Source organism: Arthroderma uncinatum (genome assembly GCF_011692745.1).
Source record: "Arthroderma uncinatum strain CBS 119779 chromosome Unknown scaffold4, whole genome shotgun sequence".
Lineage (NCBI taxonomy): Eukaryota > Fungi > Ascomycota > Eurotiomycetes > Onygenales > Arthrodermataceae > Arthroderma > Arthroderma uncinatum.
The window spans coordinates 1,409,099-1,428,398 of NW_022983866.1; the positions used below are offsets into that span (position 1 = coordinate 1,409,099).

A 19,300-nucleotide genomic window follows, 5' to 3' on the forward strand; every position below is an offset into this window, starting at 1 on the left:
ACGAAATGGGTAATAAAGTTGCTTGAGCAATCGTCAAAGCGGGTTATGGCCCTTGGTTCGATGCTTCTATTGACCACCAGCATCTTAGAAAGGGTGAAAGCTCGGCTTCTTAAATACGGAGTATACTGCGCACGGTACATAGTACTACGCATTCCGTATGTATCCTTAGGAATAGCGTCAATGGTTCGTTGATACAGAAACTGCTGGCTGGTCAGAAAACACAATAGATTGCCTCGCATACCGCGTTCCTTGCTCGCTAATCTAGCGAGGGGACATGAGACCGCCACATGTTTATCCATAGGTCTCTGGCAGCTCTTTTACCTTTTCTAGGTAAAAAGAAAGAGAGAATGTAGTCCTTACGGTAGTAAGAGATTATCAATGCGAGTGTCACCGGACGAGGCTGCATACCACTAGACTCACTTCATCATAGTTGATCCTGATGGCTGGCTAGTGGAAGACAGCCCGGGTTTGACAGCTACCCCAGGGATAGTCAATACACGTTGTCTCGAGGAAATATGTATCAGTTCATATTAAAATGTAACCGCCAGCCTTCCCGTCTCCCGCCCGCCACGTCTGAGTGTGACCTCGTATCCATAGAACGTCATTTCATCTTCTGCTAGACAGCTTCGATCCACAGGTATATAGGAACCGGGCCATGTGTACGGAGTATAGAGGCTTGACTGGACTGAGCGTCGATAGATCAAAGTCCTCCAGCAGGCTGTGCGTTTGATGTACCCCTGTAGCCTACTGCACAGACCGATGACCAGTGCATCTTTGTCCGCGTCCCTGCGATGATACCCAGTAGCAGGGAGCACTTGAGCGTAGAGTAGCGGGAGGAGAGCAAAGTTCAAACAGGCCGATCCGCCAGGTTCGAAACTATCAAGTTGGAAGATGTCAAGATGGATGAAAATTGAGATGCAACTTTTCTGTGGCTAACAGGATGATGACTAAGAACCACCCGACAAGACCAATTTTCCTAGATGCCCAACAAGCAGGCATTTCTTCTTTCGTTTGCTTCTCGTTTATACGGAGTGCAGAAGAGAGCTCAAAGACAGGACTCGCTGTAACATGACTCGGGCGATTCAAGGGTCTAGCGACTCTAGATGTCATTTGAAGCCTCCGGCGAAGAAGTGGATTTGTCGTTAACTGCTACTTGCTGGCGGGGATGTCTGGTTATTTCTTTGTGTAAACCCATCCCTTTGGCAATGCAGGATAATATTTCTTTATTATGGGGAGCTTACTTCGAGACCTTGTCGCGGATCACCTAATTCCTTTGATACTAACTGAGGAGCTCGAGACTCGGATGCCTATACATCAGCTGCAATATACCATCATATCTTGCTCTAGATATGGTATTCTACTGTGGGCCCCAAGTTAACGGATTTCATTTCGCAATACCAATCCTACGGATAGAAGACCCCATTTTCATTTAGGCTATTTCCTCTAGCTTCTTTAGGTCCCTCAGCTTCGGTTAATTACACACCGCTACCTAACTACCCCTTCAACTCGCGATTTGATGTGCGAGCATTATTAACAAAAGGTCATACTACCTAGCACAACCGTTTTTATGTTGCGCATTTCAGATAAGCTAGCCCCTGATCAGAGCTACAAACGATGTAAGTACCCAAAAAGGGGTTTTTTTTATATGAGAGAGACTTTTATGTTTCAGTAAGGTACTTAGGGCCACTTATTCTTGTACACAGAAAGCGAATTTCATTCTCACCTCAATGATTACGTTCATTTTGAGATATAAAAGATTTCAACTTTCCCGGTCTTCTTCATTATTCCCATTCAAGGATTCAGGATCAGAGCCCTCGAATATCGATAACCTCTTAAAAGCCAACCAAGTCAGGACTTTCCTTTACTTTTATGTGCTATTACCCAATTCTAATGAGACCTTATAGGCCCTTTCTCAAACAATTTACCAAACATTGCTACTCTAGTTCATTTTTACAAAAACTAGTTCTTGTATGTTGATTGTATCTCACTTCTACTCATATTAAAGTCTAATCTAGAGCCAGCAATAAAAGCGAACAACATGCAGTTCACCAGCAACCTTGCCCTTCTCTTCCTTGTGCCAGTGGCGTTGGCAAGTCCAATTGCGAATGATTTATCTACTCGCGGCGGATGCGTGCCCGGACAATATCGATGTTTTTGTGGTCGCGCAGCTGGCAGTCCCCCTCTTCTTTGCGCCGTTCATATTTGCGGCCCAGGACAACAGTGGCAGGCTTCGGCTGAGTGTGGCATCGCACTAAGGCGTACGTGCAGGGAAGGGCCTAACCACACTGCATTTTGTGTTTAGATATAAGGGGTGATTTCCTCTCATGTTTTTTTGATGTTTGACAAGACTTCATACCTATGGTTTACACCTAGTTTATCAAAGGATAACGTCAATACTTTGGATCAATATCATCATTGGTCCATTTAGTGGATCTCTTTATCTCCCAGCGGATCTACCCGAAGCCTAAACCCTAACCTAAGTTAAGGTATTCCAGCAGCGAGTCTCATGGAAGCCAGTATTCATGCGCAAGCTGAATAGCTATATTCACCTATGTTTTTGCTTCTCTTGAATCAACGATAACCTCATATAAAGTAGTGAATTATATCTTCCGGTCAGGCTTGGTGGTTGCTACCCTGTGATTGTACGGAGTAGAGCCATACGGTCCTAGCAGCACGCCGCTATCTAGATACATGCTTCCCATGCCTAGCGTCGAGTTAGTTTGGACCAGAGGTAAGTTATAGCAACAGCCAATTATTTCTAGTTTGAGTCCTGAATATAGGAAAGCTTTGGGACTGATCTAATTAGGTGTTTATCCTAGATATAAATTACTAACATCAACGAGTCATACATGGACAACAAAATTGATCGACCTGCGAGGCACACAAGGGGTAGTCTCGTGGTAGAGATTGACTCCCGCCTAAAATAGAGATCTACACCTTTGACGAGGATGACAAAAGGTCAATTTCTAAGTGTATACATTCTACTCTACTGTTTGGTCTTTAAGACTGTTACACCTCGATCGGCCCATGAATTTCAGTATCATCCTTGCCACTCCACTCAGCAAGTTGTGCTCGCATTCACGAAGCTAAAATATATCCAGCCGAAATCACATTCAGGTGGCTGTGGCTCTTCCTTGATGCTTTGCAGAGAGGCTTCATCAACTCCTACCCGATTCGGAAATCTCCCCCATGCTAGCCACGTGACAAAAATACATGACTAAGCTATCCAGCACGTGTGCGTGACTAAGCAGATCTGCCGACAAAATTTTGTCCCACGTGATAAACCTTAAAGTAGCGCAAGGACCTTGGGAGGCAAACTAGTCCTCTTTAGGAAGGGCCTCCCCCCGCCAGCAAATAAAGTCCGACGCTGACAAACTCGGGGAAACGAGCTTGTTTGAGCTTCGTTAACCTTCTGTTGACCGTCTTCTTCCTCTCCTGCTCGTCCTCTTCATCCTGTGTTTATACGGAGCACCGCTGGAGTTGATATCGTCTCCGAGACAGCATTGCGGCTTCGTGTTCCTCGGTGGCGGATAGACAAGAGGGGTTTATATATACGAGGCGGCAACGCTGTTCAGGAGCTGTCTGGTCTATCAACAGGATGGTGTCCAATAATGACATCCAGGGATGGATAATGAGCTGTATCAGCGGTATTGGTATGTTGAATCCGTGCTACCGTTGATGTACGCTATCTAACGGATGAGATATATAGCATGTGCACTGGGATCGGGCCTTATCTGTGTTGACGTCGTTGCGCAGTACTTTGGCAAGAAGGACTTCAGGATAGCAGAGAGCGATGTCTTTCTCTCATCGTCCCTGAGTCTGAGTGGTGGAGTCATCGTATGTAGATATTGACCTCGGACGAAAGGAGAAGCCATGGCTAACTCATACTCAGCTTTTCACGGCTTTGTATAGCATGCTGCCGACTTCAAAGTACTACCTGACCCAGGCCGGATATTCCACACAGACAGCTGCATACACACTGATAGGGCTGTTCCTCTCGGGAATTATCGTTATAAACATCTTCTCCACCCTCCTGCACCGATGGATGCCCTCTCATGTTGTCAGCTGTGAACACTCGCACTCGCACTCGCATCCGCACAAGGCCAACGATATCGAAGAGAACGGAGAGGTGACGCACGGTGCATGCCATGGCACCACAGAGAACACTCCCCTTTTATCACAGCACCACGACATACATAGATCTGCAGGCCAGGATGCTCCTCATGAGCATAGCGTGACGCCAAGCCGGCCCGCAACAGGGACACATGCCGGCACATCGGTCACGGCCCAGCTGTCGGAACAGTTAAACTGTCTTATGGGTGGCACTTCAAAGGCCACTTGTGCAAACGGTAAATGTTTTGGCGTTTCGCAAGCTTGCGGGCTCGAGTGTGCGAAGCTTAGGATCCAAAATGAAGGGGAGGATCGCACAGTTGGCGGGGCTACTGAAATTACCATTCTCGCACAACCTGTAACAGACGAAGGAGATGCCATCGGTCCTGTCCCTCCTATTCTCAGAGACGCTGCCCACACCCGCCTTGCCGGACAAGACGCTCCTATTCCATCCTCAAGTACCGCAACCACCGCGTATGCACCTTCGCCGCCTTCACAAGAGCCCCCAGCGCACCATCATCATGTCCCACAGAACGCTTTTCTATCCATCGGTCTGCAGACCTCCCTCGCCATCGCCTTACACAAGCTACCCGAAGGCTTCATCACCTATGCAACCAACCACACCAACCCAACGTTGGGTTGGTCCGTCTTCGTCGCCATCTCCATCCATAACATCACAGAGGGCTTTGCCATGTCTCTACCGCTTTACTTGGCGCTCAAGTCGCGGCTCAAAGCAATCCTTTGGTCCAGCATATTAGGTGGCATCAGCCAGCCTGCTGGTGCTGGACTCGCGGCGCTGTGGATCTGGGGTTCGACGAAGGCTGGTGGTGCCAATGGCGGTGGTATTGGGGATGATGTCCCTCTTGAGGGGCCGTCGTGGGCTGTGTATGGTTGTATGTTTGCTGTCACCGCAGGCGTGATGACGAATGTAGGGCTGCAGCTGTTTGCAGAAAGTCTGATGCTCTCGCATCGGAGGGGATTATGTATTGCCTTTGCATTTGCAGGGATGGGTATCATCGGGGTTAGCTTTGCATTGACTGCTCGATAAGCAGTGTCCGTTGGTCCTTAAGTAGGATTCTTTCCGTTAGATTGTTCCTGTTCCATATTGATCCGGAACCGGTATTGGGTGGTTCGCATTGTTTAGAGCATAAATTGTCCCAGACTACACATAGACCAGGTCGTCAAATCCATTTGCTGTACATACATGATCCAATTGCGCCAAATTATACTGCGTTCAAGCACCACCTTCCTTTTGCTTCTCCTTTTCCTTTTCCCTCTCCCTCTTTCGAGCAAGGTACCTCTCCTTCGCACTCATGACGTCTGTCTGTGATTTCTGGCTCTTATTCTTCTCCGCCAGCTCTCGTAAACGCGCGTCTTCTTCTTCTTTCTCCTTCCGTAACTTCTCCTCCAACTGTTCAGTAAGCATCTCTGTCTGTCGTGCCCGTTGCATCTCACGCGCAGCGCGAATGCCACCACGATCAAATCCAACATTTTTTGTCGCGGCTGCATTCGCCCGCGAAGCACCTGCTACCCCTGCCGCAGGCTTAGGCTTCGATACAACGTTCAGCCCAGCAGTAAGCAGCTGCCGCTTGTCAACGACCTCCCCTTCATCGTTAACCGCAATCTTTGCGCCTCTAGCATTCAGTTCCTCCGCTATCTGCGTTGCTGACTTCTCTTTCGTCTCCTCCTCCTCGCCCATACCCTTGTCTGCAGTAGCCCTATTCTTCACCGCCTCCTCTGCCAATTTAACAACCTCCTCATGCCTTTGCTCATCTCTCTTGAGCACGTCCCTATAAAATCCAGTCATCCCCATCCCTTTCTTCCTCTTCTCGGCTTCTTCCTTCTCCCTCTCGGCTTCCTCAGCTTCTATCTTCCTGACCTCCTCCTGCTGAGCCTTGTATGCCGCTGTGACGAATTTCTCTTTATCGGCGAACTCATCGCCCTCAGCCTCGCGTTCGCGGGCAAGTAGTTTATCGCGCGCCCTCAGCTGGTCCCGCTTCCGTGTGTCTGCACTACGGAGAAGTGCTGTCATGTATTTTGGCCCTTGCGCCGGCGCAGATGGGTCGTCATTTGAAGTATTGGTTTTGGATTTAGGTTTGGCGTGTAGAGAGTCGTATACAGCATCGTAGTCGTATATTGATGGATCAAGGGATTCAGCTTCGTTGGCATGCTTCTTACTGCTGTGTAGAGCCGCAAGGTTGGTGTATTCGCGCTTCGCGGGGGCTTCGGAGAATTTCGATTTCGTGGTGCCAGATGATTGTGATGTGGCTGGTTTCTTTTTGGATGGAGCTTCAGCAGCCGAACTTGAAGGCTTAGATTTCGCTGGGAAAGGCGATAGACCGCCTAAAGTTGTGATTTCGACGGCGTTGGATTCATTGTCATCGCCCTTTTGGCCTTCCTCATCTGAGTCGGGGTCATCCCATAGACTCTTGCGTTTCTGGCCAGCAAATACCGAGAATGAAGGCTTCTTGCTATTAGCTTTGGACAAGTTAAGCCCATAACTCAGCTTTGGCGGTGCCATCTGGGCAATTCGGGGCTGATTATAGTATCTTGAAGCTCTCTCAGATCGCAAGTCTGATGTATCCGATGAAGCTCCATGTTGGACGCCAAGTATGTCACGTGGTATACAGAGCCGCAAGGGGGTCCGGCTTATGTCATCTTCGCACCTCGGTCACCACTACGATGTAAGGACTGTGAGTTTGAGTAATAGAGAGAACTTTTTTATAGTTAATATATTATTATAATAAAATACTATAAGCTAGACTCTAGCCTCGCAGCTCTATATAAGCCATCCTTATAGCCGCCAGAGCTACACCCACGATACAGGTAGCTTTGAGAAATTCCTGCATAACATGATACCATCGAGACCAGTACATTCTTTTGCGAATTTGGAGCAGGGAGCTAGGCTCATTGAGATTTGGGAATTCTTCTTCTGGGATAGGAAGGTCGAGGAACTGGCAAAGTGGCTTCCAGCCCTGACTTGGATGGAATTCCAGTAGTTTCCGCTTGGGAACTACCTTACGGACGTAGTCATAATGCCGGTCAAACGACTCGAGTAGAGCTGGAGCAGCAGCAGCCTTGTAGGCAGGGATTCCCCGGGAGAGCACCGAGGTGCTATAGTTAAGAAGCGGCCAGTAGCCCGCCGAGAAGTCTTGGTCTAGATATGAGAGTATAGTAAAGGACCTCCAAGAAAGGACCGTGAGAACGCTATTTTGCATCGACCTGAGCCAGGACTCGCGGGTGCGGACGTTAAGAATGACCTTCGAGTCCGGATATGCGGCGAGGAGCTCATCAACGAAATGACAGCAGGGCTCGTCCGACACGGCCTAGAGGAGAAGTTAGCTTGTCAATGGAGCGGGATCTTTTTGCTTGTGAATATGAAATATGAATAGGTGTTGTATACATCATAGTTCCAGAGAATGCGATCGAAATCCTCTCCAGCAAATGGCTTTCCTTTCTTATCGAATTTGGCTTGCATTGCATTTAACCAGAGTTGAAAGTGACCATTCTTTTTATTGCTCAGCACTTCGTCCCAGTGATAAGAATTGATGCCTAGTATCTTCAAAGCAGCACACATTGCTGTAGGCCATGGCTGTCAGTATGAAGAGCTCTTCATAGGGGAAAACTGTCCACAGGACGCCTCACAAGTTGTTCCTGTCCGAGGCAGTCCAAGGACCAACACTCTCATCGGTTTCGGCCGCGGAAACACCGGGTCTATCTTCTCATGGAACTCCATGACTTCCTCAATTAACTGCCCTTGAGTAGTAGTATTGATAAGAATGAGGACATATCGGCTCGGATATCTTTTCTCTTAAAAGCAACTAGAAAGAGACTGCGAAGCCCGAAATATCCGTTTGAGAGTTCCCGAGGCCTGGTCGGATTTAAAACTCGATGTATTCATCAATGCACTCAAAATTTGGGCCTCACGCATCGCTCATCTGACAGGCAGATCTACAGTTCATAACTATACTACCGGCCCTAAGCGTTGTTATCATCTCCTATAGATACATGTTTCGCAGGGAGCTGTCTTGTGGCTAGCTGGCTCTAACAAAAGGAGATGTCACTCTTGCGTAATTGTGCACCCTCAGGACTATGAGATATCAGTGGCTGCATAAAGGGCTTTGTCATTCCTGAGCAACAAGGATATGCGTTTAACGACCTTGCTCAATTATTCAGATCGGTGCATGTCATTTTCCTTGTATCAAGGAGTAACACCGCGGGGGAAGAACCATAGGTGGAGAGGGGTAGCCCAATGTTGATCCAAGTAACCCGTATCACGCAATCGTAGTATTCAAGGTAGCCATCCCATGATATATAAGGGACGAATTGTCCGTCCTGCAAGCAGGTAGAAGAAGCGGTACTTTTCATATACTCAAAGAGCATTCATTCCCCCAACACCCTTCAAGTATATTTTCATCACTAGAGCCTGAAACGATGTCTGCCAATAGCCCCCTTATTTCTGCGGATGACGAATGGTCTCCTTTGAAGGCGGTCATCGTTGGAAGAGCAGAGCATTCGGCCTTCCCGTCTGAGCCCTTCCACGCGATGGCGGCAACCATGAGAAAGGAGCACTTGGCTGAGTTCCGACCTGGGAACCCCTTCCCGCCAGAGGTCTTGGAGAAGGCTCAGCAGGAGCTCGACAACTTTGCTGCCGTTCTCGAACAAAACGGCGTGCGTGTGTATCGCCCCAAGGAGGTCGACTGGTTGAAAGTCGGTGGCTTTACCGGAGCAATGCCGCGTGATACCTTCATGACGGTGGGAAACACGCTCATTGAGTCCCCATTCCCCTGGCGCTGCCGCCAAAAGGAAGTCCAGCTGGGATATATGGACATCCTCGATCTGCTCAGCAGCGACTACTGCGCAAGAATCTGCCGAGCGCCCACTATCGTCGGTAGAGATACCATCTACGATGGGGTAGGTGGTACTAATGGTAATTCCGAGACCAATGGCTCCCACCACTGGGCCATCAACAACAGCCGTCCAGCCTTCGAAACAGCTGACTTTATGCGCTTCGGGAAGACGATTATTGCTCAAATCAGCAACGTCACCAACAAGAAGGGTATCGACTATGTGCAGGCCATGGTGCCCGAAGGGTATACCGTTGAGATTCTGGAAACCAACGAGGGGTTCACGACGAGGCACATTGACGCAACCATCCTGCCTCTCCGCAAGGGACTCCTGGTGTACAGCCCTCCTCGTGTCTCCGAGGAGAGCCTCCGCTCTCATGCTGTCTTCCAGGACTGGGAGCTTCATCCGCTACCCTATACTCCGCAGCCTGAAAAGAACCCATGGCCTCCGCAGTATATGTGCTCGCCCTGGCTCGTACTGAACGGGCTGAGTCTAGACGAGAAACGCATTTTTGTTGAAGAAAAGAACAAGGAGTTTGCAGATTGGATTAGAGACCGGTTTGGGATGGAGCCGATTTTGTTGCCGTTTGCTCATGTTAATAGCATAGGAGGATCGTTTCATTGCTCGACTGTTGACCTGGTTAGATCAGCATAAGGCGGCCTCTTCTGTTGTTTAAACAACCTGTAAGTAGTGCGAGTTTCGCAGGATTTTAAGTGTTGAAGTTTTTACTTTATTGAGTGTAGTCGAACTAAACCAATTATGTCCATTTGTATATCTATGAAAATAAAAAAGAAATATCTTTCTTTATGCATTGTGTTGTTATAGGGTGGATATTCCAAACACCACCGCCACAGCTTTCTCCTCCTTTACTTTACCTTGATCTGCATTTGAAGCTCCTAGAGATGCTCGAGGCTAGTTGATTATTGTCGTCAGCCCACTCAATGCCCATTCTTTAGGCGTGATAGCGATTGGATGGGACAGAGATATTGTACTCTGGGCTGAAAAAAGAAAAGAATGAGTTAGCACGGATTCCCGCCATAGTTATTCGAGCAAACAATCACCATGCATATGGAAGACTGGCTGGTACATAACCTGGTGCGCTCCGAAGATGATACATGATATTATAGAAAGGGTCAACCTATATAAGCTATATATACAAGGGGATACCAAGGGCCGGCTTGGGGTCACGTGATGTACCACCCGACCGTTGACCAACGTCACCGTCTTTGGCCATTTGTATCAAAGGAAACGACTTGAAGCGCGGAGACGACGCGGGAGTATAGATATTGCCTAGAATATTACGCAGCTGGCGGCGCAAAATGTCATACTACTTCACAATCCTATCCTCGACAGACGTCCCCCTCTTCAGCCAGGCGTTCGGGACTTCCAAGGGGGGTGCAGATGGCATTGCTCGATTTCGATATGCGGATAATGAGAGATATATGAACCAGTTTATCGTTCACGCCAGTCTTGATATTGTCGAAGAAGTCCAATGGACCAATGGCGCAATGTATGTTCACACTACGTTATCAAAACCGTCTTGCCCTGTTGGTGGGATGCGTTCTAACGATTTCACAGGTACCTAAAACACATTGACACTTACCCGCCAGCCTCTGCCTACGTCTCTGCTTTCCTTACAGGAACCGGTGTGAGGTTCATTCTTCTGCACCAACCACCACAATCTGCCTCCCAGCCCGCCACGGGAGGATCAGGCAGTGGTAGCGGCAGCGGACTTTCAGCTTCTGGTTTCCTCGCGGCGACATCGGGGTCGTCACGCGGCTCGTCGTCGTCAATAGCTCATAACCCAACCTCCCCACAAACAGAGGATGCGATTAGGCAGTTCATGAATGAGGTGTATGAGAATTGGGTGAAGGCGGCCATGAGCCCGTTTTATCGGCGCGGGATGGAGATTACAAGTCCCGCGTTTCGCGCGAGGATGATGGCAGCGGGGAAAAAGTGGTTGTAACTTATGCCATAATGAGAAGGTTATCTAATTTACGCTAGGATGAGCCCTGGGTATGGCTATTCTATGCGTCTTGCCTGATGGGCTGGGAAACTTGATTGGCTTCGGGCGGGATATTACTCCTCGACCCTGCCTGACGCCGTATGAATCGCTCTCAGGCTACTAGTCCGGTTCCCGAATGCTGCTGGACAGTAAGCACTGCCACTGCAGCATCGTATGCTCGGCACAGATAGGCCCGATTTCCCATACCAGACTACCACCGCAAAATGTCGGTCAATTGGCATTTCGAAACTGGGGTGATAGAACGGTTGAGATGAATGACCGGAGTTCAGATGCAAGTGTGAGGCCTGGAACGGTGGAGGCTGTAGTGTCGCATTGGCTTATATCGCAATCGACGGGAGTTGGTGTTGCGGAAGGATATGAACGGATTGCTATAGACTGTCGTACCTCCGTTATCTACGAAATCCATACTATTGGTATACGGATAGAATGAGTGAATAACTCAAATTCAATGTACTCCATAGATAAACTGGCACGTTTCATCTAACTTTCCAAAGGCAAACTGGGAACTATTAAGTCGGCCCGAAAATAAATATGAATGCGCGCAATGAGACAGCAATATGCGACAACCTGGGTACAGAATAAGAGCCAGGGCGCCGTAACCCAAACACCGTCGATGTCATGTGAAACAAAAATAGCAACAAAACACCTGAAATGGAATAAAAAAATGATCAACACTCATGAGTTTTCCCTCCAATCGCCTCGCTTATCACACCATCATTTGTGGCGCCATCTTCTTAACGAGTAGACTCTTGAAATTATCCACAGCATGCACGATATCGTCGATCCGTGAGGTGGCGCCCAACAGGCCACCTTCCATCTTCACGCTATTACACGCACCGATATGCAGCGTGTGGTCGACTGCCACAGTCCCATCTTCCAGTAATAGGCAGTCAAACCCCTTATCACAGGCTTCGCGAAGGGTACTCGCTACAGCCCCGTCGGTTGTCATTCCGACAACAACAAGATTTTTAATCCCCTTGTTACGTAGTAGTAGTTCGAAGTCGGTATGTGCGAATGCTCCGCGGCCAGGTTTATCAATCACTGGCTCACCATCGATTGGATAGAGTTCGGGGACGATATCGTGGCCTGGTTCACCGCGGATGAGGAGACGGCCTAACGGACCTGTGGATCCGATGCCTGTGGCTGTTGGGTTGTTGTGGGAGCGGAAGTTTTCACGAGTCGAAAGAGTAGAGAGGTCTGGTCTGTGGCCTTCACGGGTATGATATATGGGGAAGCCGGCGGCGCGGAATGCATCCAGTAGCCGTCGAATTTTGGGTATTAGCGCCATGGCAGGCGTGACATCGTAGCCTTGATATGACATATATCCTTCTTGCGAGCAAACTAGATACATATTTAGAACGATGTCCAGACATGATGGAGGGGCCAGGGTCAGCAGGGGGTACGTACCATCCCGTTGCATGTCAACGACTACCAGAGCCGTGGTGAACGGAGTAAAAGTGGCATCGTGAGGCCAGTCGTAAGGTACGGCGGTGACCTGACCCTTTTTGACTCGATGATGAGGCGCCTGGCGGGGTTTATCCATGATAGCTCCATGGTTGTGTGTCGGATTCAGGACGGTGAGCGTCCATATGCCAGGATTCCCAGCAGCCACGAGCATGAACGGACAATCCATCAGCCTGGACGTCCGTTTCCGCTTGCGAGTCTCCTCCGTCAACCCATTCCGGGGCCTGTACTGGCCTCCACGATCGCATCTTAACCAGACCTTCGCGGTACGCCCTGGTTTCTTCTCGGTGGGCGTACTGGACGATTTGACAACAACATTGTACCCGTGTGCCTTTGCATGAGCATGCACCGACGCTATCAACGACGCTTTATCGGGGTATGTGCCTTCTGGCGGCGGAACGAGGTCGTCAACGGGCGACAGGTCGGGGATATCCTGTAGATCGCTGGGCGCATCGAGGTTCAAGTCCGTGGGGTCCGCCATGCTTGCCGCATGGCCGGGTGAAGCGGACAGCCCTTCTTTCCAGAAGTTAGCGCCATTGCGAGCAAGCATATGTAGAGAAATGTGGACTGCGCAGAGTCTGTGGTAAGGGGATGCGTAGATAGCTAAGGTTCGCTGTGCGTGGATGTATGGCGGAAGCTGTGGTGGTGCCAGATATGCCGGAGCAGCGGTTGTGTGGAGGCGGGACGTTGAGAGAACGGACAGACCGCGCTGTCCTCGCAGAAAAGAACGCACTCACCTACCGGCAAGACGAAAGGCAGCGCTCGCTGGTGCTGCTGGAGCCGCTGTGGTTGCTTGTATCTATATCTAAACAGAGGCTATGGGCACGTCGTTTTCTACCTGCGGTTGGCGAGCTTCAAGTAAGCAGAAGTAGGAGATGTCACGTGGTGCTGACACATCACTATATAAAAACGTCCAGTCCATCGTTCATGTTCATGTTCATCGTCGTCGCGTTATATCTCGTATTCTATGCTGTCCTTAGCATGGCGGGTTAGCAGGCCTCGGGTTCTTACATTTACAAGTGATCATATATAGTCATAAAGGTCAGGGTCATAAGCTGAGTTCTAGATAGTATATCTTATCTCAGCCTGGGGGTTGCATCGAGATGTGATTATCCAAACCTCCAGCTGGTCAGTAGTATCACTAACGGTGTACATAGGTGCAAGTGGGAGACGCTTTCCTTGCCGTCTGGTTTGCATGCAGGAGGGCCGATGACAGCTGTCACAGACCATGCTGTGCCTGCCATGGAGAACGGTGACGACGATATAGACTCCTTTTTGAAACCGTTGGTTCTTGACAATGGCACAGTATACAATCTTGCATACCGTTTCTCGAAGACATTCAAGGAACTCGCAGCGAGCTCTCTAGAGCAGTTCTTTCCTGCGGCTGTAACCCGCCTACCCACAGGGCAGGAAACAGGCCATTATCTAGCAGCATATGTCGGCCTTTCATACCTTCGGGTTGCCTTCATTGACCTGCTAGGTCCGGCTGTACCAAGGGCCAAAACTAACGGTAGTAAAGGTGTGATACCACCCCGTGTGCGACGAACTCTGGAGAAAGCATGGCCTATCGAAGAACGCCTGAAAAAGGATAACGCGAAGGACCTCTTTGCATGGATTGGAGACTGTGTCGCCGAGGTTGTAGCAGACAGCCTAGATCCGGTGGGAAGCAGTTCACCGGCATCAGTAGATATGGGCATTTCATTTTGTTTCCCAATAAAGTTCGTCTATTTTACCGGACTGGACTCCGTTTTCCTCTTTTTGGATACAGAGAATTAACATTTAATAGGCAAGGAAACCTGCACGAGGCGATATTAATGCCTACTGGCAAAGGATTTGCAATAAACTCGGATCTCAATCTTCGAGAGGCTTTGCTTGACGGTTACGACCGCCACATACGGCGCGCCAATCGGGAGTTTGATGCTGACACAAAGCGACTACGGAGCAGTTCGCTGCCGACACTAAGAGTAGTGGCAATCACAAACGACACAGTTGGGACGCTGGCGTCTCTAGCATACTCGGTGCCATCGCTTCCCAATAGCAGGGCCGTCATGGGCCTTATCGTCGGTTCAGGATGTAATGCCACCATATTAATGAAGATGAGCGACCTCCATGAAATGAAAACCCATCAGGTGCGCATGAATCAACCCGAGGCAACAGAGGTACTCGTGAGCACCGAATGGACCCTAAGTGACTCTGCTGCTCCTCTCCGAGAGCTTGAGATCGCTACCAAGTGGGATAAAGAGCTTGAGGCGGCTAGTAGTCGACCGGGCTTCCAACCCTTGGAATATATGGTTGGCGGTCGATATATAGGCGAATTAGTCCGTATAATTGCGCACGATTACCTGAGAATTGTCCTTGGAGTCCCACACGACGCGCTTCCGGTGAACCTCGTCGAGCCATACAAGCTTACGACCGACTTCCTCTCTTTTGTTGTCGCATCCCCCTCCGCCACCAAGGAAAGCCTTGCCTCTGAGCTTCGCGCCAAACTCCCACCTCCAGCATCGTCAAGTGAGTGGAACTGGACACCTGAAACAGCGGGCATTCTACGATCCATCGCATCCACCGTCCAGGTCCGGTCCGCTGCCCTCGTTGCCGCGGCAACCGTCGGCCTGCTAGCCTGTACGGAACACATCCATCTCACGAAGCTTCAAGATCTAGCATCTGTTCCACATACACCTACTCAAGAAGCTACCTCGTTCCTGCAGCCAAGCGACCTCCGTAGTCCGGAGGAACTAGTTGTTGGTTTCTCTGGCGGTGTTATACAACACTACCCAAGGTACAAGGGCCATGTGCAAAGGTATATTGACCAGATACTACTACGCAGTGGGCCACAGGATGGAGGGAAGAGTATATTCCTTAGAGAAGCGAGTGATGGTGGTATCATCGGCGTGGGCGTCCTGGCTGGCACAACTAACGGCAAGATAGAGACGATTACGGGCGCAGGTATGAAGGCTGTGCAGGATGCAAAGGATCCTCAGTCATAACTATGGGCCATATTGGGGTTTATATCTCTGAATTTTACCCAGATCGGTGGTGATAGGCACATGGCCAGTTGACACCTGAGCCATGAGGTGTATTACCCGGATATCGATGCAGGATAGTTGGCTGGACATTTCAAGCGAGCCGGCATTTGTATGACTGTAGATGAATATTGTGTATCTTTTAAGAATATTTGTATGAATATGCTTCTATGTCACCTATCATCTTGCAGATCCAGATTTCGTACGTCTACTTGACAAGATGGTTGTCTATACGGACTTGGGGCCCTGAGATAAGGTAGTGACACCAACATGTGTCTGCTGCAGGTGATGCTAACCCTCCAGCATGGCATGCAAGCGCAGCTGATATCGCCAGGGTTGAGGGTTGAAGCATTTTAAGCATCGAAAAGTGACCAGGAACAGCGTCCACGTGACCGTGGTTGTCAGGGCATCGCTGAGTCAGCACATCATCAACATCGAACGACAACAACAGGGGGAGAGAGAGAGACCGGCGAGACAGTGAGAGATAACGACGACCACGACGACGACTAAGACGGCGACAGGACAGCAGAGGGACAGCAGAGGGACAGGTAGGTATAGGTAAGATAGGTAAGTAGGCAGGTTCCTCTCAGCCTGCGCCATACCCGCATCCTTGACCGAGTGTCTGGATGATACCGGCATCTGACGCCAACGATTCACTCCAGCTGGCGCAATAGACCGGCTGCATACTACGTCTGGTCGCGCAGTTGTCGCTACCAGCTATCGCGAAACCATATAGTGCTCTACTAGAAAGCACCTGCAAGCGTGGTTTCCGACCTCGACACCCGGAAAGATATCTAAGCTCAACATGGCGATTGAAGAACCTCCGTCATCACCGCCCAACCCGTCGACCAACACCGCCGACGCCATCGCCTACTACAAGTTGCAATATGAGGCACTAGAAGCCGAGCTCGCAGACTTTCAGACGTCAAGTCGCGAGCTAGAAACCGAACTAGAGAAGGACATCGAGGCGTCGGAGAAGAGGGAGCGGAAGCTGAAGGAGAAGGTCGAGAGCTTGGGTTACGAGGTCGAGGAATGGAAGGTGAGCTTCAGACGTGCAGCGCACCCACTGTATGCCAGGCGCATTCTTACGGATGTATGAATAGACCAAGTATAAACAAGCCAAAGCGGAGGCGAACTCAGTGCAGAATACCCTACAGAAGGAGATCACGACGCTGCGAGACTCAAACCGGACACTACAGTTAAAGCTTCGCGATATAGAAGTGGCCAATGATGATTTTGAGAGACAAGCTCGCAACACGACCTCTTCGCTGGAGGATGTAGAGTCGAAATACAACGTCTCTATCGAGCGCGGGGTGCTGCTCGAGGAAGAGATCAAGAACGGCGAACAGGAGCGAGAGGCACTGCGTATCCAGGAGCAGCGACTGCGTGATGAACTAGCGGACCTCAAAGTGGAAACGCATATTACCCAGGAGAAGCTACGAAAGGCAGAAGCAGCTCTGGAACGAAAGGCAAAACTATCGTTGCTGGATTCCAGTTCTGCGAACGGCCATCGCATGGATGCGGCGGACCATTCGCCTGCAACGACTGCCTCTTCTCCCATCGCTACACCTCTTACCAAGTCGGCGTCCTCTGTTGCATCAGAGATCGCTACTCCTCCATCACCACCCTTCTCCGAGTCCTCCACGAACGGGGCCTTTAGAGGAGGCACCCCGAACATGCCTCGATCCCGCATCTCTCTGTCTGACTCTACTTCGATGCCCAAACACCAGAAGTCGCAGTCACGGTCCTCTCGACATTCTCGTGTGCCATCTGTATCTATGAGCAGCACCACAGGCCGTTTGACCCCATCTACTGGCCGCCGCACCACCTCCAATGGTCTCCCTAAATCAGCTTCGCTGCACCAGATTCGCGGCCTGATTGGGAAGATGCAGAAACTCGAGGAGCGCGTACAGTCCGCACGCTCTCGATTACCGGCACCGGTCGACACACCGCCTCGCGTATCCCCGCGTACCAACTCCGCCATGGGCCAGTCCTATATATCGTCGTCGGTTACGGTACGTAGCAACAGGAAGCGATCCAACGGCAGCGTGGCGAGCTCCAAGGACCATGAACCTATTACCCCCCTTTCCCGACTACCACAGGGTCGAGGTTCCTTTGGCGGTCCTCCGCCAGGTCAATCCACCCCCTCACGACCAAGCAGTCGCACAAGCATGTCGTCACGGTGCTCTATTAACTTGACATCGTCGAGCGGCGTCGCACAACCCCGACCAGAATCTCGCCAGAACCTAAACGGCTCCCGCACCGCGCTGGGACATTATTCCAGCAACTCGCTCAACATGAGCATGTCCAGCATACCCGACTCCCACCACCACTCGACGAACAGCAGCAGCAGCATGAGTGGTGGCATCCGCCGTCCTCGCTCCTCACTAAGCAACTACAACCCATCCGCGAGCATGTCATATATCGACGAAGACAACGCCGAGTTGGACCTGAGTATGCACACGCCCACACCGCGACGATACGACAGCATCGGATCCGGCGGCTCGATCCCCACCCCTGCAGGCCTGAAGAGGAGACCGAGTGGCGGTATGTCCTCGATACCCACGCCGGCCACCCTGACACCACGACGGACGAGCTCGGCACTCGGAAGGAGAGAAGGCGATATGCCTCCGCCGTCGACTGGTAGGAAGAAGTCGACTGTCGGGCCTCGACCTTCCTCGTCCCTGGGGAGCCTGGGAGAGACATATTAACCAACCTCGTATCGTCCGTCCGCGGCCCCCTAATGAATGTCTATGAATATACACTATCATGCATACATCTCCCACCTACCCGCGGCGAATAATACCGGACGTTTGTTTTCACTCCAGCCGCACCTGACTTATTCTATATTTTCGTAATAGCCATCCGCTCTTTCAGCATATCAACTAGATAATGACGCATGTGTTTCGTTCCTTTGTTCATGCCCTTATACCCTGTCCTTCATCTTCAGCTACCATCATGTATGTATATCCACGCTACGCCAGAAATACCAGACGGTCTTACTGAATCTCGGAGCATTTGCATCCTCCCTGTCAGCCTTATCCTTAGTCGCTTCGTCGTGTTTTATATAGAACCTTCCATAAGCTCGGCCTCGGTGCCGAGCCTTACCTAAGCCTTACTTAGTCAGCGACATAAGGGGCTAGCGCGGTTTTTCTGTTGGGGAAAACTCGGGCCCGCTGTTGAGATAGATATATAGAAGATATATAGAGATAAATATAGATGATAGGTAAGGTAGATAGATGGATATACGGAGTAGAGATAGAGATATAAATAGATAGAGAAAGATAGGTAGAAGGTAGAGATAGAGAGAGAGAGGGAGAGAGAGTATACTCCGTTCGGGGGACGGACATTAATGGCGTGGGGGAGCGGACAGTTAGCTGCAGTTGAGGCAGCTCAACAGGCCGAAAGCTCCTTGGGAAGAAGGAAGAAGAAAGGCGCAAGGGGGGTAAAGTTGAGGTAAAGTTGAGGCAGAGTTGAGTGGTAACGGCGGTACGGTAAGTTACGGTGCTTTTCGGCCCGGTGGCGGCTCTGGTACACGCCGGATACGCATCATTACGTAGCAAGCTCGAGGGTCGCCCGATCGGGAAACAGGGCCAGCGGTTTTTCTTCTTCTTCACTTCTTCATGCGCCGGCCTCCCTCTTCTTCTTCTTCTTCTTCTTCGTCCTCTTCTTCTCCAGCTTCACTTCTTCTTCTCTTCCCTGTGCTTCTCCTTCCTGCGTAGAGCCGCATTCTCTCACTCGGGTTCTCTTCTCTTCTTCCATTCCTTGCTCCGTTGCGCATCCCCTTGCCAGATGGTAGCAGACGGCTTGCGGCGTTCAGGCTGAACAGACA

The 19,300-nt window shown here is 50.3% G+C and overlaps 8 protein-coding genes across 8 annotated transcripts; 5 read left to right on the plus strand and 3 right to left on the minus strand.

Moving 5' to 3' along the window:
- Positions 1 to 3,598: 3,598 nt before the first annotated feature.
- On the plus strand, positions 3,599 to 5,158 carry GIQ15_05775 (zinc transporter zupT; the record flags this gene model as incomplete). The annotated part of the gene is made up of 3 exons (XM_033553192.1): positions 3,599 to 3,653; positions 3,710 to 3,837; positions 3,893 to 5,158. 3 exons carry the CDS (start codon positions 3,599 to 3,601, stop codon positions 5,156 to 5,158), a joined length of 1,449 nt encoding a protein of 482 aa, XP_033404336.1.
- Positions 5,159 to 5,344: 186 nt separating this feature from the next.
- GIQ15_05776 (coiled-coil domain-containing protein 55) lies at positions 5,345 to 6,631 on the minus strand (the record flags this gene model as incomplete). Its single annotated transcript, XM_033553193.1, has 1 exon — positions 5,345 to 6,631. The coding sequence occupies one exon, from the start codon at positions 6,629 to 6,631 to the stop codon at positions 5,345 to 5,347; it is 1,287 nt and encodes a 428-aa protein (XP_033404337.1).
- A 244-nt stretch (positions 6,632 to 6,875) lies between these two features.
- On the minus strand, positions 6,876 to 7,588 carry GIQ15_05777 (uncharacterized protein; the record flags this gene model as incomplete). The annotated part of the gene is made up of 2 exons (XM_033553194.1): positions 6,876 to 7,436; positions 7,514 to 7,588. The coding sequence occupies 2 exons, from the start codon at positions 7,586 to 7,588 to the stop codon at positions 6,876 to 6,878; spliced, it is 636 nt and encodes a 211-aa protein (XP_033404338.1).
- A 956-nt stretch (positions 7,589 to 8,544) lies between these two features.
- On the plus strand, positions 8,545 to 9,612 carry GIQ15_05778 (Glycine amidinotransferase; the record flags this gene model as incomplete). The annotated part of the gene is made up of 1 exon (XM_033553195.1): positions 8,545 to 9,612. The coding sequence occupies one exon, from the start codon at positions 8,545 to 8,547 to the stop codon at positions 9,610 to 9,612; it is 1,068 nt and encodes a 355-aa protein (XP_033404339.1).
- A 665-nt stretch (positions 9,613 to 10,277) lies between these two features.
- Positions 10,278 to 10,924, plus strand: GIQ15_05779 (uncharacterized protein; the record flags this gene model as incomplete). The annotated part of the gene is made up of 2 exons (XM_033553196.1): positions 10,278 to 10,468; positions 10,537 to 10,924. The coding sequence occupies 2 exons, from the start codon at positions 10,278 to 10,280 to the stop codon at positions 10,922 to 10,924; spliced, it is 579 nt and encodes a 192-aa protein (XP_033404340.1).
- Positions 10,925 to 11,690: 766 nt separating this feature from the next.
- GIQ15_05780 (isochorismatase) lies at positions 11,691 to 12,998 on the minus strand (the record flags this gene model as incomplete). The annotated part of the gene is made up of 1 exon (XM_033553197.1): positions 11,691 to 12,998. The coding sequence occupies one exon, from the start codon at positions 12,996 to 12,998 to the stop codon at positions 11,691 to 11,693; it is 1,308 nt and encodes a 435-aa protein (XP_033404341.1).
- A 692-nt stretch (positions 12,999 to 13,690) lies between these two features.
- On the plus strand, positions 13,691 to 15,432 carry GIQ15_05781 (hexokinase family protein; the record flags this gene model as incomplete). The annotated part of the gene is made up of 2 exons (XM_033553198.1): positions 13,691 to 14,166; positions 14,235 to 15,432. 2 exons carry the CDS (start codon positions 13,691 to 13,693, stop codon positions 15,430 to 15,432), a joined length of 1,674 nt encoding a protein of 557 aa, XP_033404342.1.
- Positions 15,433 to 16,273: 841 nt separating this feature from the next.
- Positions 16,274 to 18,179, plus strand: GIQ15_05782 (nuclear distribution protein NudE; the record flags this gene model as incomplete). Its single annotated transcript, XM_033553199.1, has 2 exons — positions 16,274 to 16,507; positions 16,572 to 18,179. The coding sequence occupies 2 exons, from the start codon at positions 16,274 to 16,276 to the stop codon at positions 18,177 to 18,179; spliced, it is 1,842 nt and encodes a 613-aa protein (XP_033404343.1).
- Positions 18,180 to 19,300: the final 1,121 nt, after the last annotated feature.